Source organism: Pteropus vampyrus, unplaced genomic scaffold, assembly GCF_000151845.1.
Source record: "Pteropus vampyrus isolate Shadow unplaced genomic scaffold, Pvam_2.0 Scaffold555, whole genome shotgun sequence".
NCBI lineage: Eukaryota > Metazoa > Chordata > Mammalia > Chiroptera > Pteropodidae > Pteropus > Pteropus vampyrus.
The window spans coordinates 109,584-123,544 of record NW_011889336.1 but is presented as its reverse complement, the minus strand read 5'-3'; the positions used below and the strand labels follow the sequence as shown (position 1 = coordinate 123,544).

The 13,961-nt window shown below is 47.1% G+C and overlaps 1 protein-coding gene and 1 long non-coding RNA gene across 2 annotated transcripts in view; both read right to left on the bottom strand.

Moving 5' to 3' along the window:
* LOC105308183 (protein FAM189A1) overlaps window positions 1-10,574 on the bottom strand; it is a gene marked incomplete at its 5' end in the record, with an annotated part of 52,076 nt that extends 41,502 nt beyond the window's left edge. Inside the window, 2 exons of the mRNA XM_011384028.1 lie at window positions 568-705; window positions 10,374-10,574. Of these exons, the coding sequence (XP_011382330.1) occupies window positions 568-705; window positions 10,374-10,574 (339 nt within the window). The remainder of the gene's footprint in view (window positions 1-567; window positions 706-10,373) is intronic.
* A 100-nt stretch (window positions 10,575-10,674) lies between these two features.
* Window positions 10,675-13,931, bottom strand: LOC111733372. The gene is made up of 3 exons (XR_002777965.1): window positions 13,881-13,931; window positions 12,140-12,278; window positions 10,675-11,633 (listed from the first exon to the last, which is right to left on the bottom strand). It is a non-coding gene; the product is annotated as an uncharacterized LOC111733372 (long non-coding RNA).
* Between the last annotated feature and the right edge of the window lie 30 nt (window positions 13,932-13,961).

The window sequence follows — 13,961 nt, the reverse complement described above, 5'->3', positions numbered from 1 at the left end:
GCCAACCGAGGCCTCCTCCGACCTCTGACCGTGACCATGTCCTTTTGAAAGAGATTTTCTGCACTTCCATTCGGGGTAAAGAGAATTCGGTTCACCGCTCGCACGCATTTTTTAAGCGGTCAAGCTCAGGACCAAAAAAAAAAAAAAAAAAAAAATCACTTGTAGAAAGAAAAAAGAAGGAATAATATAAATATATGTCATTTAAAAAAGTATCAGACGCCAGATGACACGGCCACGGGAAACCGTAGAGTTTCATTTTCCCGACATCTCTCGAAAGGCGAAACCCACCGCCATCCGCGCCCCGTCCGACCGTGCGCACCCGCTTCCCACGCGTCAGCGGCGGGACGGCGACCCCGTCAAAATGGAAAACGAGACCCAGAAAGAGCAACGGACGCCTTTGGAGGGAACATCCGCGATCCTTTCAACGCGTCCCGGCAGATTCCTTCTCGCCCTCGACCTACCCGAGTGAACTAAGAACCGAAAGGAACGAACGCGTTCGCAACACCGTCCGCGACGGGCCCGAGGCGCGGGCGACACGCGCGGACGGGCGGGGCCCGCGGCCGTCACCTTCAGGGCCAGCCGCACGGCGTCGCAGTCCTCCCGCAGAGGGTTCAGCTTCAGCGTGTCCCCCAGGTTGCTGCAGCCCGGTGCAGACTGGTGCTGTGCTTCGCAGCAGACGCACACCTCCACCCCGTCGAACTTGATCTAGACGGGAAGAGACAGACTCCCGGTGAAAACGGCGTTCCGCCCTCCACGCGCCCCGCTTCCGGGCGCCCCGTTTCCGCCGTCTCTGAGGAACAGAGCCGGCGGGATTTGGGGCGGCTCGAGCCGTGGAAAAACGCCACGACGGGTTACTTCAGACTCCTGCTTTTAAAGCGATGACTACGAAAGAAAAAATAAATCTAGAGCAAACAAAGCTAGACAGTTAGAGAAATTATAGATGAATCAGAAAAAGTATAAAAGTAACGTAAAGGGGAAATGGCTCGTGTTGATCGTGCGTCCCCCCGAGAGCTGCCTGCTTCTCCTCCGAGCCCCACCTGTGCAGGAGACCGACTTTATCCCCAGCTGCAGTGACCTGCGCCCTGTGCCCCCCCAGGGCAGCCACCACATCTCACCACAACAGCATTCACATGAGCTGCAGACATTCATTCAATAAATGCTCGGTCGTTAAAAATGCCTTGGAGAATTAAAATCCACGAGAAGAAAAAAAATGCAACTTGCGTGGTTGTGAAGGCCCGGAGCCTGGGAGGTCACCCGCAGGGCACGCCCGAGTCCCGCCTGCAGCCAGGCTCCGGCCCTGAGTGCGAGGCCACGGTGTCCCCAGCTCACCGGCCGTGCCCAGCCAGCCTCATTCGCTCAGGCCCAAGACTGGGTGGGGGGTGGGCCCTGCCCACAAACACAGGGGCATCCTTAGGTCGAGAGCGGTGTCCGTCGTGAAATCTTCATCGACCCCAAACCTTTGGAGAGTTTGTCCTTTACCCATTTAGGCTGCATTTTCGATCTTTTAATTCGATCGGGAACAATGATGATTTTCTGTCCGGATGTCTACGCGTTTGAGTGAGTGGCGGGGAGGGGACCACTTGGGTGTCTGGGATTGTCCTGTAGAGACTGGCCCCCCGTCGGGGGATGAGAACCGAGGGCTGGAGGAGGGGGCCTGGCTCGGGGAGGTGGCGGGGCCTGCACAGAGCACCGCCCGAGGCCTCGGCCACCCCGCCTCCGAGCCGCAGACACACGCGGTGTCCAGAGCGGGCAGGAGCGGACGTTCTGGGGACAGGGTCCAGGCTCGGCGGGGGCACCCACCGGCAGCTGGCCGGCCCGGCCCAGTGGGGAGGCTGTGTCTCCCGCAGCACGGTTTGGGCCAGCGTCCCTTTGCTGGCTGTGTAGCCTCCAAATTTAGTCTCTGGCCATCCCGGGGTCGGATAATAATTCCTTCTAGGTGAAAACCAGCTTGAGTCGGTTTCTTCACAACTCAGAACCCTGCCCGATGCGTAGCGCCTGAATCGGGGGCGCCTGGCCCGCTCCCACATGGAAGATGCAAACCCCTAAAGACACCAGACCTCCCCAAGGAACGCACACAACACCGCATTCCCAGCAGACGGAGCTCGGCAGGAGGATTTTTAAGATGTCACGGAATAACTAATGTGCCAGGATCACTAAAAGTATTTGAAAAAGAATGATAATGGGAAGAATGGATGATGTAAGTGACATCAAACTTATTCTCAAGATGCTCTAATCAAGACGCCAGGTAATGGCTTCAAAACAGCTCAAGTTCAACGGGAAAGAATAATTTCAGAAATCGGATCGATCATCTACAGGAAGTTAGTATATGAAAAAACCGGCATTTTAATTCAGTAGGAAAAAGAGAGTTTCTTAATGAAGGCTGCTGGCAAAGTAGGCTATTTATCTATAACTGTCTGAAAACACAGAGGAATAAAATACATTCGACTGAGAATCTAAATTTAAAACATTTAAAATACAGGAAAATGTAAAAGAATTTGCATAAACACGGAATATAAAGTCCTTTGAAAATAAACCGAGACTCTCAGAAGCTATAAATTCTCAAAACAAGAGACGGAACAGGACAGCGCCTCTGGCCAGCTGGGCCTGGGGTGGGGCCCCCAGAACACGTGCGTTCCCCAGCGAGGCTGCGAAGCTTCCAGGCTGTGGGTCTGGAGCCCCTGGATGTGTTCTCGGGAGAGAGCAAAGAGCTAACACCCCTAAGAGCACCGACGGCGAAAACGGACAAAAACACACGTGCAAAGGGCGTTAAACTGAGAACGTGCAAGAAATAACTTTATTCCAGCAAACTGGAAAATCTGGAAAAAATAATTTTCTGCGAAAACACGAATAGATTACGTGTGTACAAACGCGCCCCTAGTTTCGAATACCTGTAGGGTTCTACCCCTTTGACAGACATCCTCCTGAAGCTGTAGACACCTGCCCGACCCGGCCCCAGGGGAGGAACACGGGCGGGATGAGGTAGGACTACGCGCCCCTCGAGCTGGTGGAGACTCAGGAGCCTCCGCGAAGACCCCAGAAACGCCCGTGATCGTGAGTCACGCTACGACGCAAGGGACCCTGAACACCGTACTCTGAGGGAAGGAAGTCGGACACAGAAGCCACACGGATAATAAAGGGGCTGTTTATGTCACGGTCACCTGGGACCGCCCCTGTGTTTTTCCAACCCTAAACCCTTTCTTATTAGAGGCGGCACACACAGGGACGGTGTGCTATGTCCTGTCACCTGCCAAGCCTGGTGAGCTCTGATTCTGCCGTGCCCAGATCTGCGCCCCAATCGGACATCTCTAGGCTCCTCCCAGGCTCTCTGTCACGTGCCTGTGTCCCCAGAGCAAAAAACAGGGTGGCTTCAGATCCAACACCTGGGTGTGCGTTTGGGTGCAGGGCAGGTCACCACCCTCCTCACTCTCGTCCTTACATTTCTGAGTGGAGAGTTTTGTGTCAGCCTCTCCCCCGCGTGAGGCACACATCCTGCTCGGTGACACCAGGGTGCAGACTTCCCAAAGTAACTGGTGAAGGACACGTAGCTCCGGCAGTATTTGTGATATGAGCGGGGAGAGGCCACCCGAGTGCCCTGCAGTTAGGGGCCTGTTACATGATGCGCGGAACTTGCACCCATAGAATATAACTCGGGAGTTCAAAGAATTAACTAGATCGGAGGCTGGTTCTCTATTTTGCTCACGGAAGCGCACGGGCTGGCAGGGGAGAGTTAAAGAACTTTTACACTTCTGTATTTGGGGGATTTTATTATGAATACATTTCATTGGTACTTTAAATTTTCAGATAAATAAAACAAAAATTTCTAGCGAAACTTGTCAAGAAAGGAAGATAAAATATAAAGCAGGATGAATACAAATAAAAAGAACAGGAACTTAAAGTTGCCAGAAATATTTTAAGACAATTCAATGCGTCGCTTCACATTAATAAACGTAGAAAGGCCAATAGTACAATGCAAAAATGTTAAAATATATTGTCAAAAGTGATTCCAATGCTGAAAAAAAAAATGGAAAAAAGTCTGGAAGAAGAAAAAATGATGCCTCATAAGAATTGCATAAAATAGCGCCAGAGCCAGAGAATTATACATCGAGTGTCGACATCCATCAAGGAACAGAAAATTCCTTAGACTTGAGTTTCTCGACCCATCTTTAGAAAACGGCTATCATCGTGCGACAAAATAGGGAGGGGCAGGAGAGAAAGGAAAACTACAAATTAACTGCATTGATGACTACGATGAAAAATCACAAATAAGATATTAGCAGATAAATTCGTATTTTAAAAGACCATGGATCAAAAACAGACGCTGGGCTTACAGCCACCTGCTCCAGTAACGGCTGTTCGTACTGAGCCGGCTTAAAAACCCTTTTGATTTCAAAAAAAAAAACGGAAGAAAGAAGAGCCTGGCGGTAATAAGTCAATTCCATATTGAATCGTTAGAGTCTTTCTTGGCCGCTGTCATATGTTTGCCAGTAAAACTGTACATATGGGATGTCTGTACACTTACGTATCACAGTACGACCATCGCGGATTGGAATTTATTGCTGTTCTATAATATGAAACTCCACATTTTTTTAAAGTTTCAAACAACTTCAAGATTGAACTGTGATTTTCCCCCTCGATTTACTGCCGAAACACAGGACGACCACCAGAAAGGCCCCGGGCGCCCGGTCTGCTTCATGAGGCCGACGCGGACGAGCTCGGCAGGGTTTCCACGGAAATCCTGGGATCCGGACAGTGGGTGACGCCACCTCCCGACCCTGAACGCGGAGACCCACGAATCTCCGACAGGAAGTGGGGATACGGTTCGACCCGAATAATTTAGCGCTTACCGTGTGCAAGTCACAGCAAGTGTTGGGACGAGCAGAGGCATCTGCTTTTGATGACTGTCACTCAGAGACACGTTTTATTTAACTTGAGGAAACAGTATCCATCTGCCAAAAGTCCTGTGACATATGGCTCATGAATCTCTATCTTCAGAAGGTAAAAAGATGATCATAAAGGAAATTCCAGGTGATTCAAAACTAATCAGAAATGTTCTTTACTTTGGGGGAATTAGAATTCATTTTCGTGATATAGTTATTTCCCTAATTGTACGCCTATCATGTGTTTTTTTAAACATTTTTGTCATTTTCTACATTTTAAAAAGTGAATTTCTTCCCAGAACGTAAAAAGCCACGAAAAATTAGAGTTTTCTAGTATGTGAAATTAAGCACCAGCCAAGTGCAATTTTCCTGAGAAGATATACATTCAGAAGTTTTTAATAAAAAAATTTTTTTAAGACTGTGGAGATTTCATGCTAGTCTGTTCCACGTAGTTTAATTATGAGACTCTATCGATATAACCTATCGTGCCAGCAGAACGAAGTAAAAAATGTATAATTTTAACAGATGTCAAAAAATCTTTGATAAAATTCACCTCCATTTTATTTTTTAAAAGACTACTAATAAAATAGAAATCAAACGTTATTACTTTAACATTACGAAAAATAACTGTTTGAAACCTCTCGGCGTCAGGCTCAAGTCATTCAGGGCTTCTAATCAAACTCGGGGACACAAAGTGGACGAGGAAACACCACTGATAATGAATGTTATTTTGATCGTTTTAACCAACGCAACTAGACATGACAACGGAACGAGATGTGAAAATAATGGAATGCAGGAGACCGTATTATAACTGTTCCTTCTGAGAAACTATGGGACCAAAGATTTAGTTCGGCATGTATAGTTAAGTGTAAATAATAAAAAAATTTCTGAAAGTCTTCTATACTACTAGTGGCCTCTTCTAAGATAAACGATAATTTAAAAATGCACTCACCAGAGTAAGAAGATACTTAAAATGCCTAGCACCAAGCCCGAAAAGAAATACGGAAGGTCCATGTGTACGCTTTTAAAAACAGTAAAAATGTAATGATATTTATTGCAAAATATGTTCCAGGTCTATGAAATATATAAATATTTTTTAAAATTGAAACCCTAAAGTACTGCAGGAAAAGTGGTAAAGTTATTAAGGTACTTGGAGTGGGAACGTCTTTTCCGGGCAAAACATACAAGCCAAAAATCATAAGGATAAAATGTATATACAAATGAATAAAATGAATTCAAGGACATAAAATTTCAACACAGAATATCATTAAAAGAATTAAAAGATAAACAACAAACTATGAAAAGATTATCTACAACACATGTGACGATGGTGAGTTTTCTTGGTATAGAAAGCGCATTTAGAAATCAATTATGAAAAATAAAAACCCAACAGAAAAATAGACAACAAACATGAACTGGCAGTTACTAGGTAAAGAAATATAGAATAACTTATTTACAGATGTACAGAATGCGCAACTTCACTTTTAATTAAAGAAATGCAAGTTACATAAGATCTTCATTTTTGTCAGATTGGCAAAGATAAAAAAATTCTGATGACACACAAGTTTGTGTGGGTCTGGGCGATCGGGCACAGTCACATACTGTCAGCAAAAGCCTGGGGCCCCATCTTTGGAGGGAAATTTAAAGCGACTGGAAGGACTCTCTGAGTGGCCTCTTCTCAAAGTCTACGTGCACCGCCCCCTCTCTCGTTCATCATTATGCCTGCTGCTCCAAGCCAGTTTCCATGGCGGCGGCGGCAGCCACTAGAAATCTCTTAATGATCTGCCCAAAAGATAATCTTCTCTGCCATGTTTATTTTAGCAAAAGACTAGCAACATCTTTTGCCTGTCTTTCATTAAGTAGTGGTTAAATAAATTATCACCCACACACTTACCCACTCATCCACCCATCCACCCACCATCCATCTACCCACCCATCCACCCATCCACCCATCCATCCATCCACCCATCCACCCATCCACCCATCCATCCATCCACCCATCCACCCATCCATCCATCCGCCCATCCACCCATCCACCCATATGCTCACCCATCCATCCATCCATCCACCCACCCACCCACCCATCCACCCACCTACCCATCCATCCACCCCCCACCCATCCATCCGCCCACCCATCCGTCCGTCCATCCACCCGTCCGTCCGTCCATCCGTCCATCCATCCATCCGTCCATCCGCTCACCCAGCATGCACCCGTCCGTCCGTCCGTCCATCCGTCCAGTGGAATTCTCTGCTGCTCTCTAACAGCTGGGAAGGTCCCCAAGTGCTGACCTGCAAACGTCACCAAGTACATGGCTGTGCTGCACAAGCACAGAAGCCTGGGAGACTGGGATGTAGAATGGACTCCCACGTGTGTCAAAATAATACACACAAACAGGCACAGAAAAACGTCCGGCTACAAAAACCTTTCCGGAAGCGGGTGCTAGGAGCCTGAATAGAAAAGGGATTCACTTCACATAGCCATGCAGAATGCATGAGTTACTTTTCAATTATGCAGATGAAAAAGATGCGCAGATGCAGAAACGTACTGAGAATGAACAAAAGCCGTATCAAAGAATTTCTAAAAACAGTCTGGATAAACCACAGTGCGCACGATGCTGCTGAGTGAGACAAAGTGATCGTTAATGTGTCTGTCCTTCCCCCAGGCGATCTACAATTTTAATGTGATTCCGATTCACATCTCGAATAGATTACTTTTAAGTCTGGACAAAAAAAAAAAATTTCAGAATGCATCTGCAAGACCAGGCTTTTAAGCACAGGCGAGAACGTATATGTATCTTTTAAGAGGTTGATTCGAGTCTGGCGGGGGTGGGGGAAGGGCTTGCCCTACCAGTTATTAAAATAGCCCCTAGAGTTACGGTGATTTAAGCGGCGGCCTTCTGGGATGTGAATAAAGTGACAAGGGACTGGGACAGAATGAAAAGTCCCAAAACAGACAAAGAGACGTAGGTATCGGTGAGCGTGTGTGCGCGTGCACACACATATGACGCTGCTAGGTACCAGCTGTTTCCTGAGTACCCAGCATGCCTCCTGCCTCCCCATCGCCCCGGACCTTCCATCGGCTCCTGACTCTGTCTGGGGAATTACCTCTCGGTTCCCAGTGGTGCGACAGTTTAAGCAGATTCTTCCTTGCCCCGGCCGATCAAAATGCTTCCTCCCTGGATTCTGACTACAGCAAACGGACAAGGAGGTTAAGAACCGCTGAAATTGTTCAGTCCCATAAATCTGGGGTTCCCCTCTTCCCCCAGTTCCTGCTGTGAGGACCCGGGCCGCAGAGCAGGGGGTGAGCGGCGGGTGAGTAGACAAAGCTTCGTCTGCATGTGCAGCCGCTCCCCAGCGCTGGCATCACCGCCTCAGCCCCGCCTCAGGTCATCGGGCGTTAGATTCTCATGGGAACACCGGTCCCTGGTGCCACAAAGGTTGGGGACCGCTGCCACAATCTGTACGCTGGTGAGTTCAGGGTTCCCACCGCGGGACACCTCCCCGGCTCGGGCCTCGTACCCGCAGAAGCTTCTCTGGAACCAGTCAGTTTCCAAGCTAAGTCTCCAGCCCCTGGATATTCTGTAGACCCCGACACCCTTCCACTAAATGCCGTGACAAACAGGACACTCAGTGACTCAGGTGGTGCTTCAGATCCACAGGGGAATACGGGGTTACTCAGGAAACAGTTTTAGCTACTCGCTGGGAAAAAAAAAGTTAAAGCCATCCAATAAACTCCAGAATATTAAAGAGTGAATAATAATTAAAAAAAAAAAATAGAGTGAATGACAAAAATATATCCATAGCCAGAGAAAATCCTCGGGGTCACGTGATTCGGGGAAGGAGAGGGTCTTTTTATTGGGTCCGAAGTCGGACCACAAAGGAAAACACTCATAGATTTGAATCCACGAACATTAAGTTTTTTCCTATGTCGAAAAATAAAATTAAAGGGCGAATAACAATCTAGGAAATACATTTGACCAGTAGAAGTCGCAGGACTCAAAACTATAATATATAAAGTGTCCTTACGAATCAATAAGGCGGTTAAATCTAAAAATGGGTAAAGCTTCCGGTCCATTCACGGAAGAAGAAAAAAGAGAAACAGAGGTTCTATATGTATAAATATATTATACAGAAATATGAAATCGCATCTGTGTTTACTCGTATTTATATTTACACACAAATGGCTTCTTCCCTACCCTTTCGTAACCGCACACAACAGAGGGGAACGGGGTCTGGGATGAAGGCCGAGGGGACCCGGGCCGTCAGGACGGGCGCCCGGCTTTCTTTTGGGTCTGGACCTATTGCTTCTCGTCACCCCAGTCTCTCAGTCTCGCGTCGGAAATCGGAGGTCAGAGGGACACGGCCAGTCCCCCCGATTTTCCATTCATGGTGACGTGCATTTGGAATCGAGAAGCTGGCCGAGTTCCGCATACGAGCCGGCAAAGTGCCCTTTGCGATGGAGGTGGCTCCAGGTCGCGTGAGTTCTCGTCGCCATGGGAACGCTGCCCCGCAGGGAAGGATCCTGTGAGCATCTTGGGAGGGAGTCTGCTCAGCAGGGTCTGGCCACACCGAACAGGAGGAAGGTCTCTCCCGGTCGGTTTTTGGGACTCGGTAGGTGTCTCGGCACCGAAACGGTGCCAACTTCCACGAGACCCGCGGGCCTTGGTAGATGAGGAACGTCGAGGGCAGCAGATGTCCCTTTGGACCCGAATAGCACGGCCATGAGAAATACAGGTGTGGCTCTGCCACCGAGCAGCTCTGGCTAAATTCCGTACAGCCCCCGACCTCTCAGAAATCCTAGCCACGGGCTGAGCGACTTCACGGGTGGCTGTGAAGCGGGTTCTGAAAGGTGGCTCTGCCCCGTCTCCAAGATCAAGGGACGAAAGCCTGTGTCCCCACACCCACAGCCAGGGACCCATCCGGAGTCCAACTGAACGCGACCCGATGCTTGGACTTCTGCTCCGGCCACGTGCGCGTATGATCGCACCAGGGCCTAAGTCACACTGTGGAGCGATGGTCCCACCCGGCGAGTCATCGATTGATCCCCCGCGAGGTCCCAGCACCCCGGCTCCCACTGGCCTAGATCTAAAGCCTAATCCTCTTTTCAAGTTGCAAAAGCAGAACGAAACTGTTTCGATGCATTCGCCAGCAACCTGATGGGTATCTTGGCACTGGACGTCGACTTTACAAAATCGATTTTTAAAAATTCCGTGGAGAGAAAAATCAATACGACGAACGCTGAAGTGTAATCGTGACTAAAGACATTCACGGTAAGACAACTCTACACTGTGACCCTTAGACAGAGACTGTCACTGGTTTACAAGCAGCACAGGGGTTCATTTTTAGAATTCTTAGAAATGAGCCAACTCTAATTCCCTCAGCAAGTATAAACCATGAGAATAAATCCAAGGATACGATAAAATTAGTTTTTAAATTACTTTCATGCAGAATCGAAGCCTATGACCTTTACCTAAAGCTTTGCGTGTCATCACTCACCAGCTGGCAGCCTTCCAGAGAGTTCACTAGCTGAGCATTCTGACAGGAAAGGATGGAACCAGCCAAGGTCAGCATCACACACACCGCAGAGAGGAGCATGAAGAAGGTTATCTGCGAACGACCCAAACAACGGACGTGATTACTCGGAGAAGCTCGAAGGGAAAACGGTTTGGCTGCAAAAAACGCTTTCAGTTGATCAAATGATTACACGAGTGACATGTATGTCTTTTAAGGAGAATTGTTATTTCTTGAAATTTCGAATTCATATTTCCTCGAATCAAAGAGAAAAGGCGAAGTCTCGGAAGAGCCACACCCAGCGCCCGTGAATTTATTTGAAATACATTATAAAATATTTTAGAAGCTAAACTTGAAAATACTGTACATCATACAGTCTCAAAATAGTTTTACATAGCCTGAAAAACAAGTTATAAATTACTAAAGAAAATCGAGTGAAGGAAGTTTATTTATTAGAATGCCTTTAATTTTTTTTTTTTTTTTTTATGGAAAAATTTCATACCTGTGCAAAACCAGAGAAGATCGCGTACGAGGCCCCACGTACTCACCACCCACCGTCAACAACTAATCAGCTCAGGGGCAACTAACTGTCCAGATTATTTTTGCAGCAAACATTAGACATCGTACGATTTCATCTTGAAAGTTTGTGTGTATTTCTCTAAAATAAGACTTTCGAAAGCATAACCAAATGCTGCCATCGCCTTTATAATAATGAATTAACAGCAAACATTCAGAATTCACATTTCCTTAATCGTCTCCCGTTATTTCGTACTTTGAACCAGGTTACACGGGATACACAGGAGTTCCAAAAACTGCAACTCGTTCCGAATCTTTAAGTTTTTAATTTACGGGTTTTTCCCTCCATTCTTTTCTTTCTTGAAATTTGTCGAAAACACCAGTTCAGGGGTCACATAGTTTCCTACAGACTAAACTTTGCTGATCGTCAATTCCTATCACTTAATGTATCTCCATCCTCTGCATTTCTTGTAATTTGGGAATTTCTTGTAATTCAGATCCGCTGGTTTAATCAAATTCAGTCACATAGAAGGTAAATAACGTCTCTCCTTCTATAACGTTAGCAGCCGTTTCTGATGATTGCTTAGTCCCATCGATTCATTAGGATTTCCAAATGAATTTGAAAAGAGTGCTAGTTTAACTCGATTGCTTCGTTTTTTACTCCCAGGTGTCAGAATTTAGAAGGAGACCTTCCCCATCGACTGTTTCGTGACCCTAGGGGACAGTTAGCTAAAGGAAAATCAGGATATATGTTAGATTCTTTGTTTATTTTCCAGATTTCAAAATAATCAGATATGGTGCTGGATTTACAAAATAAACTCAGGCTCTCGTGAAACAAACTTTTTTTTTGGATCAAAAATTATCTTTAAGATGCACGTAAGAGTGGGGAGTGTCGTGAAAACTTATTAAAGACTTTGAAACGGAAATAAAAGATTTACCGGAGGACCTGTCTGACGAACCCTGGAGTGTTTGTGCCTTCGTCGTCTTTAAGCCAATTTTTAATTATCAATTATATTTTTTATGGAGACATTGGTTAATGAAATCCAGTAAGTTTCGGCTGTCCACTTTAACAGTAAGGCATGTACACATTTACACTGTGTTCGCCTCCCGTAGGTAGATCTCCTTCTGCCACCCCGTATTTGACCCTTTTACCCCAGCTACCTCCCTCCCCACCCCAACCCGGGCTTCCTGAGGACACGGCTGACTCCCGTCTGGGGTGGGCAACGTGTGACGACCTTGGAATGTCTTGCCACGCTAGGAAGGAAGGGAGCTTTCAGAGTCTGCCAGAGTCGCATCGACTCGCATCGAGTCTCTCTGGCTCGTGACTCCAGCGATCGAAACATCTCGAATGTTTAAGATTATGGTTCGTGACGCCTGAAACACACGCACACACACCCCTGAAACAAGCACGACCTCACTCGTTACCTTCGGAGGAAGGATGCTAGGGAAATCTAGCTCGTATTTTTTAAATAAACATTAAAATAAAAAAAAAAATTAAAAAAACTCTGGGCAAAAATAGCTCTAGGAAAAAGCAAAACAAATACTCAAAACGCGAAAGTGGATATAAGCGAATATGTAACGGATTTTGAGGGAAAGAATGCTAAGAGCTTCATTTTAATCCATCAGAAAATAGATGAAAACACTTTCTAGAAAATACAAGTGACCAAAACTAAGTTGAAGAGAGAAAACGTGGACATACAGTTAAGGAAATAAAATCAGTAGTTAAAACACGGCCCACCAAAAACACCCCTGGCCCAGAGCCTGTCAAGGGCGGGTTATTTCTAAACCTTCAAAAGCGCTTCGTTCTTATTTAATAGGGCAAAAGATAAACTCCCCAACTCATTTACGAAATTAGAATGTTTGCTAGTTTCCGAGCAATTCAGTGCTAAAGCCATGAATCTAACACAGCGAGGTGTGTGTGTGTGTGTGTGTGTGTGTGTGTGTGTGTGTGTGTCAGTGTGTGTGGGGAGGGCGTGTGCCCAATGGGGCAGCTGCCTCTGGGGAGCAAACGTGTGGGAGGGGGAGGCTGCTTATTACAGGGGGGCTGAGAAAATAAATATTATTAGGATAACGGGGGCTGGATCTCTTACTGTTGCAGAAGATGGTACAAATATAGAAAGGCGTTAGAATGCTATGCACGTGATCTCACGGTTTCAGTACATGATAGACAGACAGACGATGGACGATAAGCAGACAGACATTCCCCAACCGTGTCACGCAGCAGGTAGAAGGCGCGAGCAAACCCAACGACCTTGTTTCTGAATCCCAACCTCCGCCCAAGGGAACCAGGACCCCGGAGAGATGGCTGAGTGCCGGTCTGGGGCAGGGAGAGCTCAAGCTGAGGCCGAATGATCTTTTTGTGCCAGAAAGTAAGGGGGAGCCCAGAGAATGACAGGGGAATGTCGAAGACACAAAAGCCAGCTGGCTAAGGGGACAATCTGGGTATCGCAATGAATGGTAGTAAAAGGTTATAATCCATGACACTACACAGATCAAAATAAACACATACATTGAGAATTGGTGAAGAATACAGTATTTATAAAGCCTCGGTGTGTCTCCAGATTGCTTGTTTATTACAAAAGGAAAAACGGAAAACTTCACAGTGGAGAGGAGGTAGAAAACCACCTTAATCAAAGTGACCAAAGTGACGAAATAACAGGGCGAACTGAACTTCCATGCCACCCACGGGATCCAGAAAGACAACACGTCCTTTCTGTGACATCCTGCCAGACGCATAACTCCAGCCTCAGCGGACAAGCCGTGGCTGACGGATGGTCCACGAGCCCGCGTGCCCTGCATGGCCGCTCGCGACGTCACGGACGGGGCAGGGGACCGTCTGCGGGCCGAAGGGGCTAAAGATGCGCGGGACCCAGACGCACTCAAACGGTCCAGGCGGGAAAATCCGGGCACTGTGCCGGAGAGGCGGGGGTGGAGGGGTCAGGAGGGAAATTCAATGACCCAGCTCAAGACACTTACGGGGGTAGAACTAACAGCGAAATAAATGCACTTCACGGGGAGCTTTAAAATTAGTCCCTTTCAAATCGGGAGCGAGGAGTC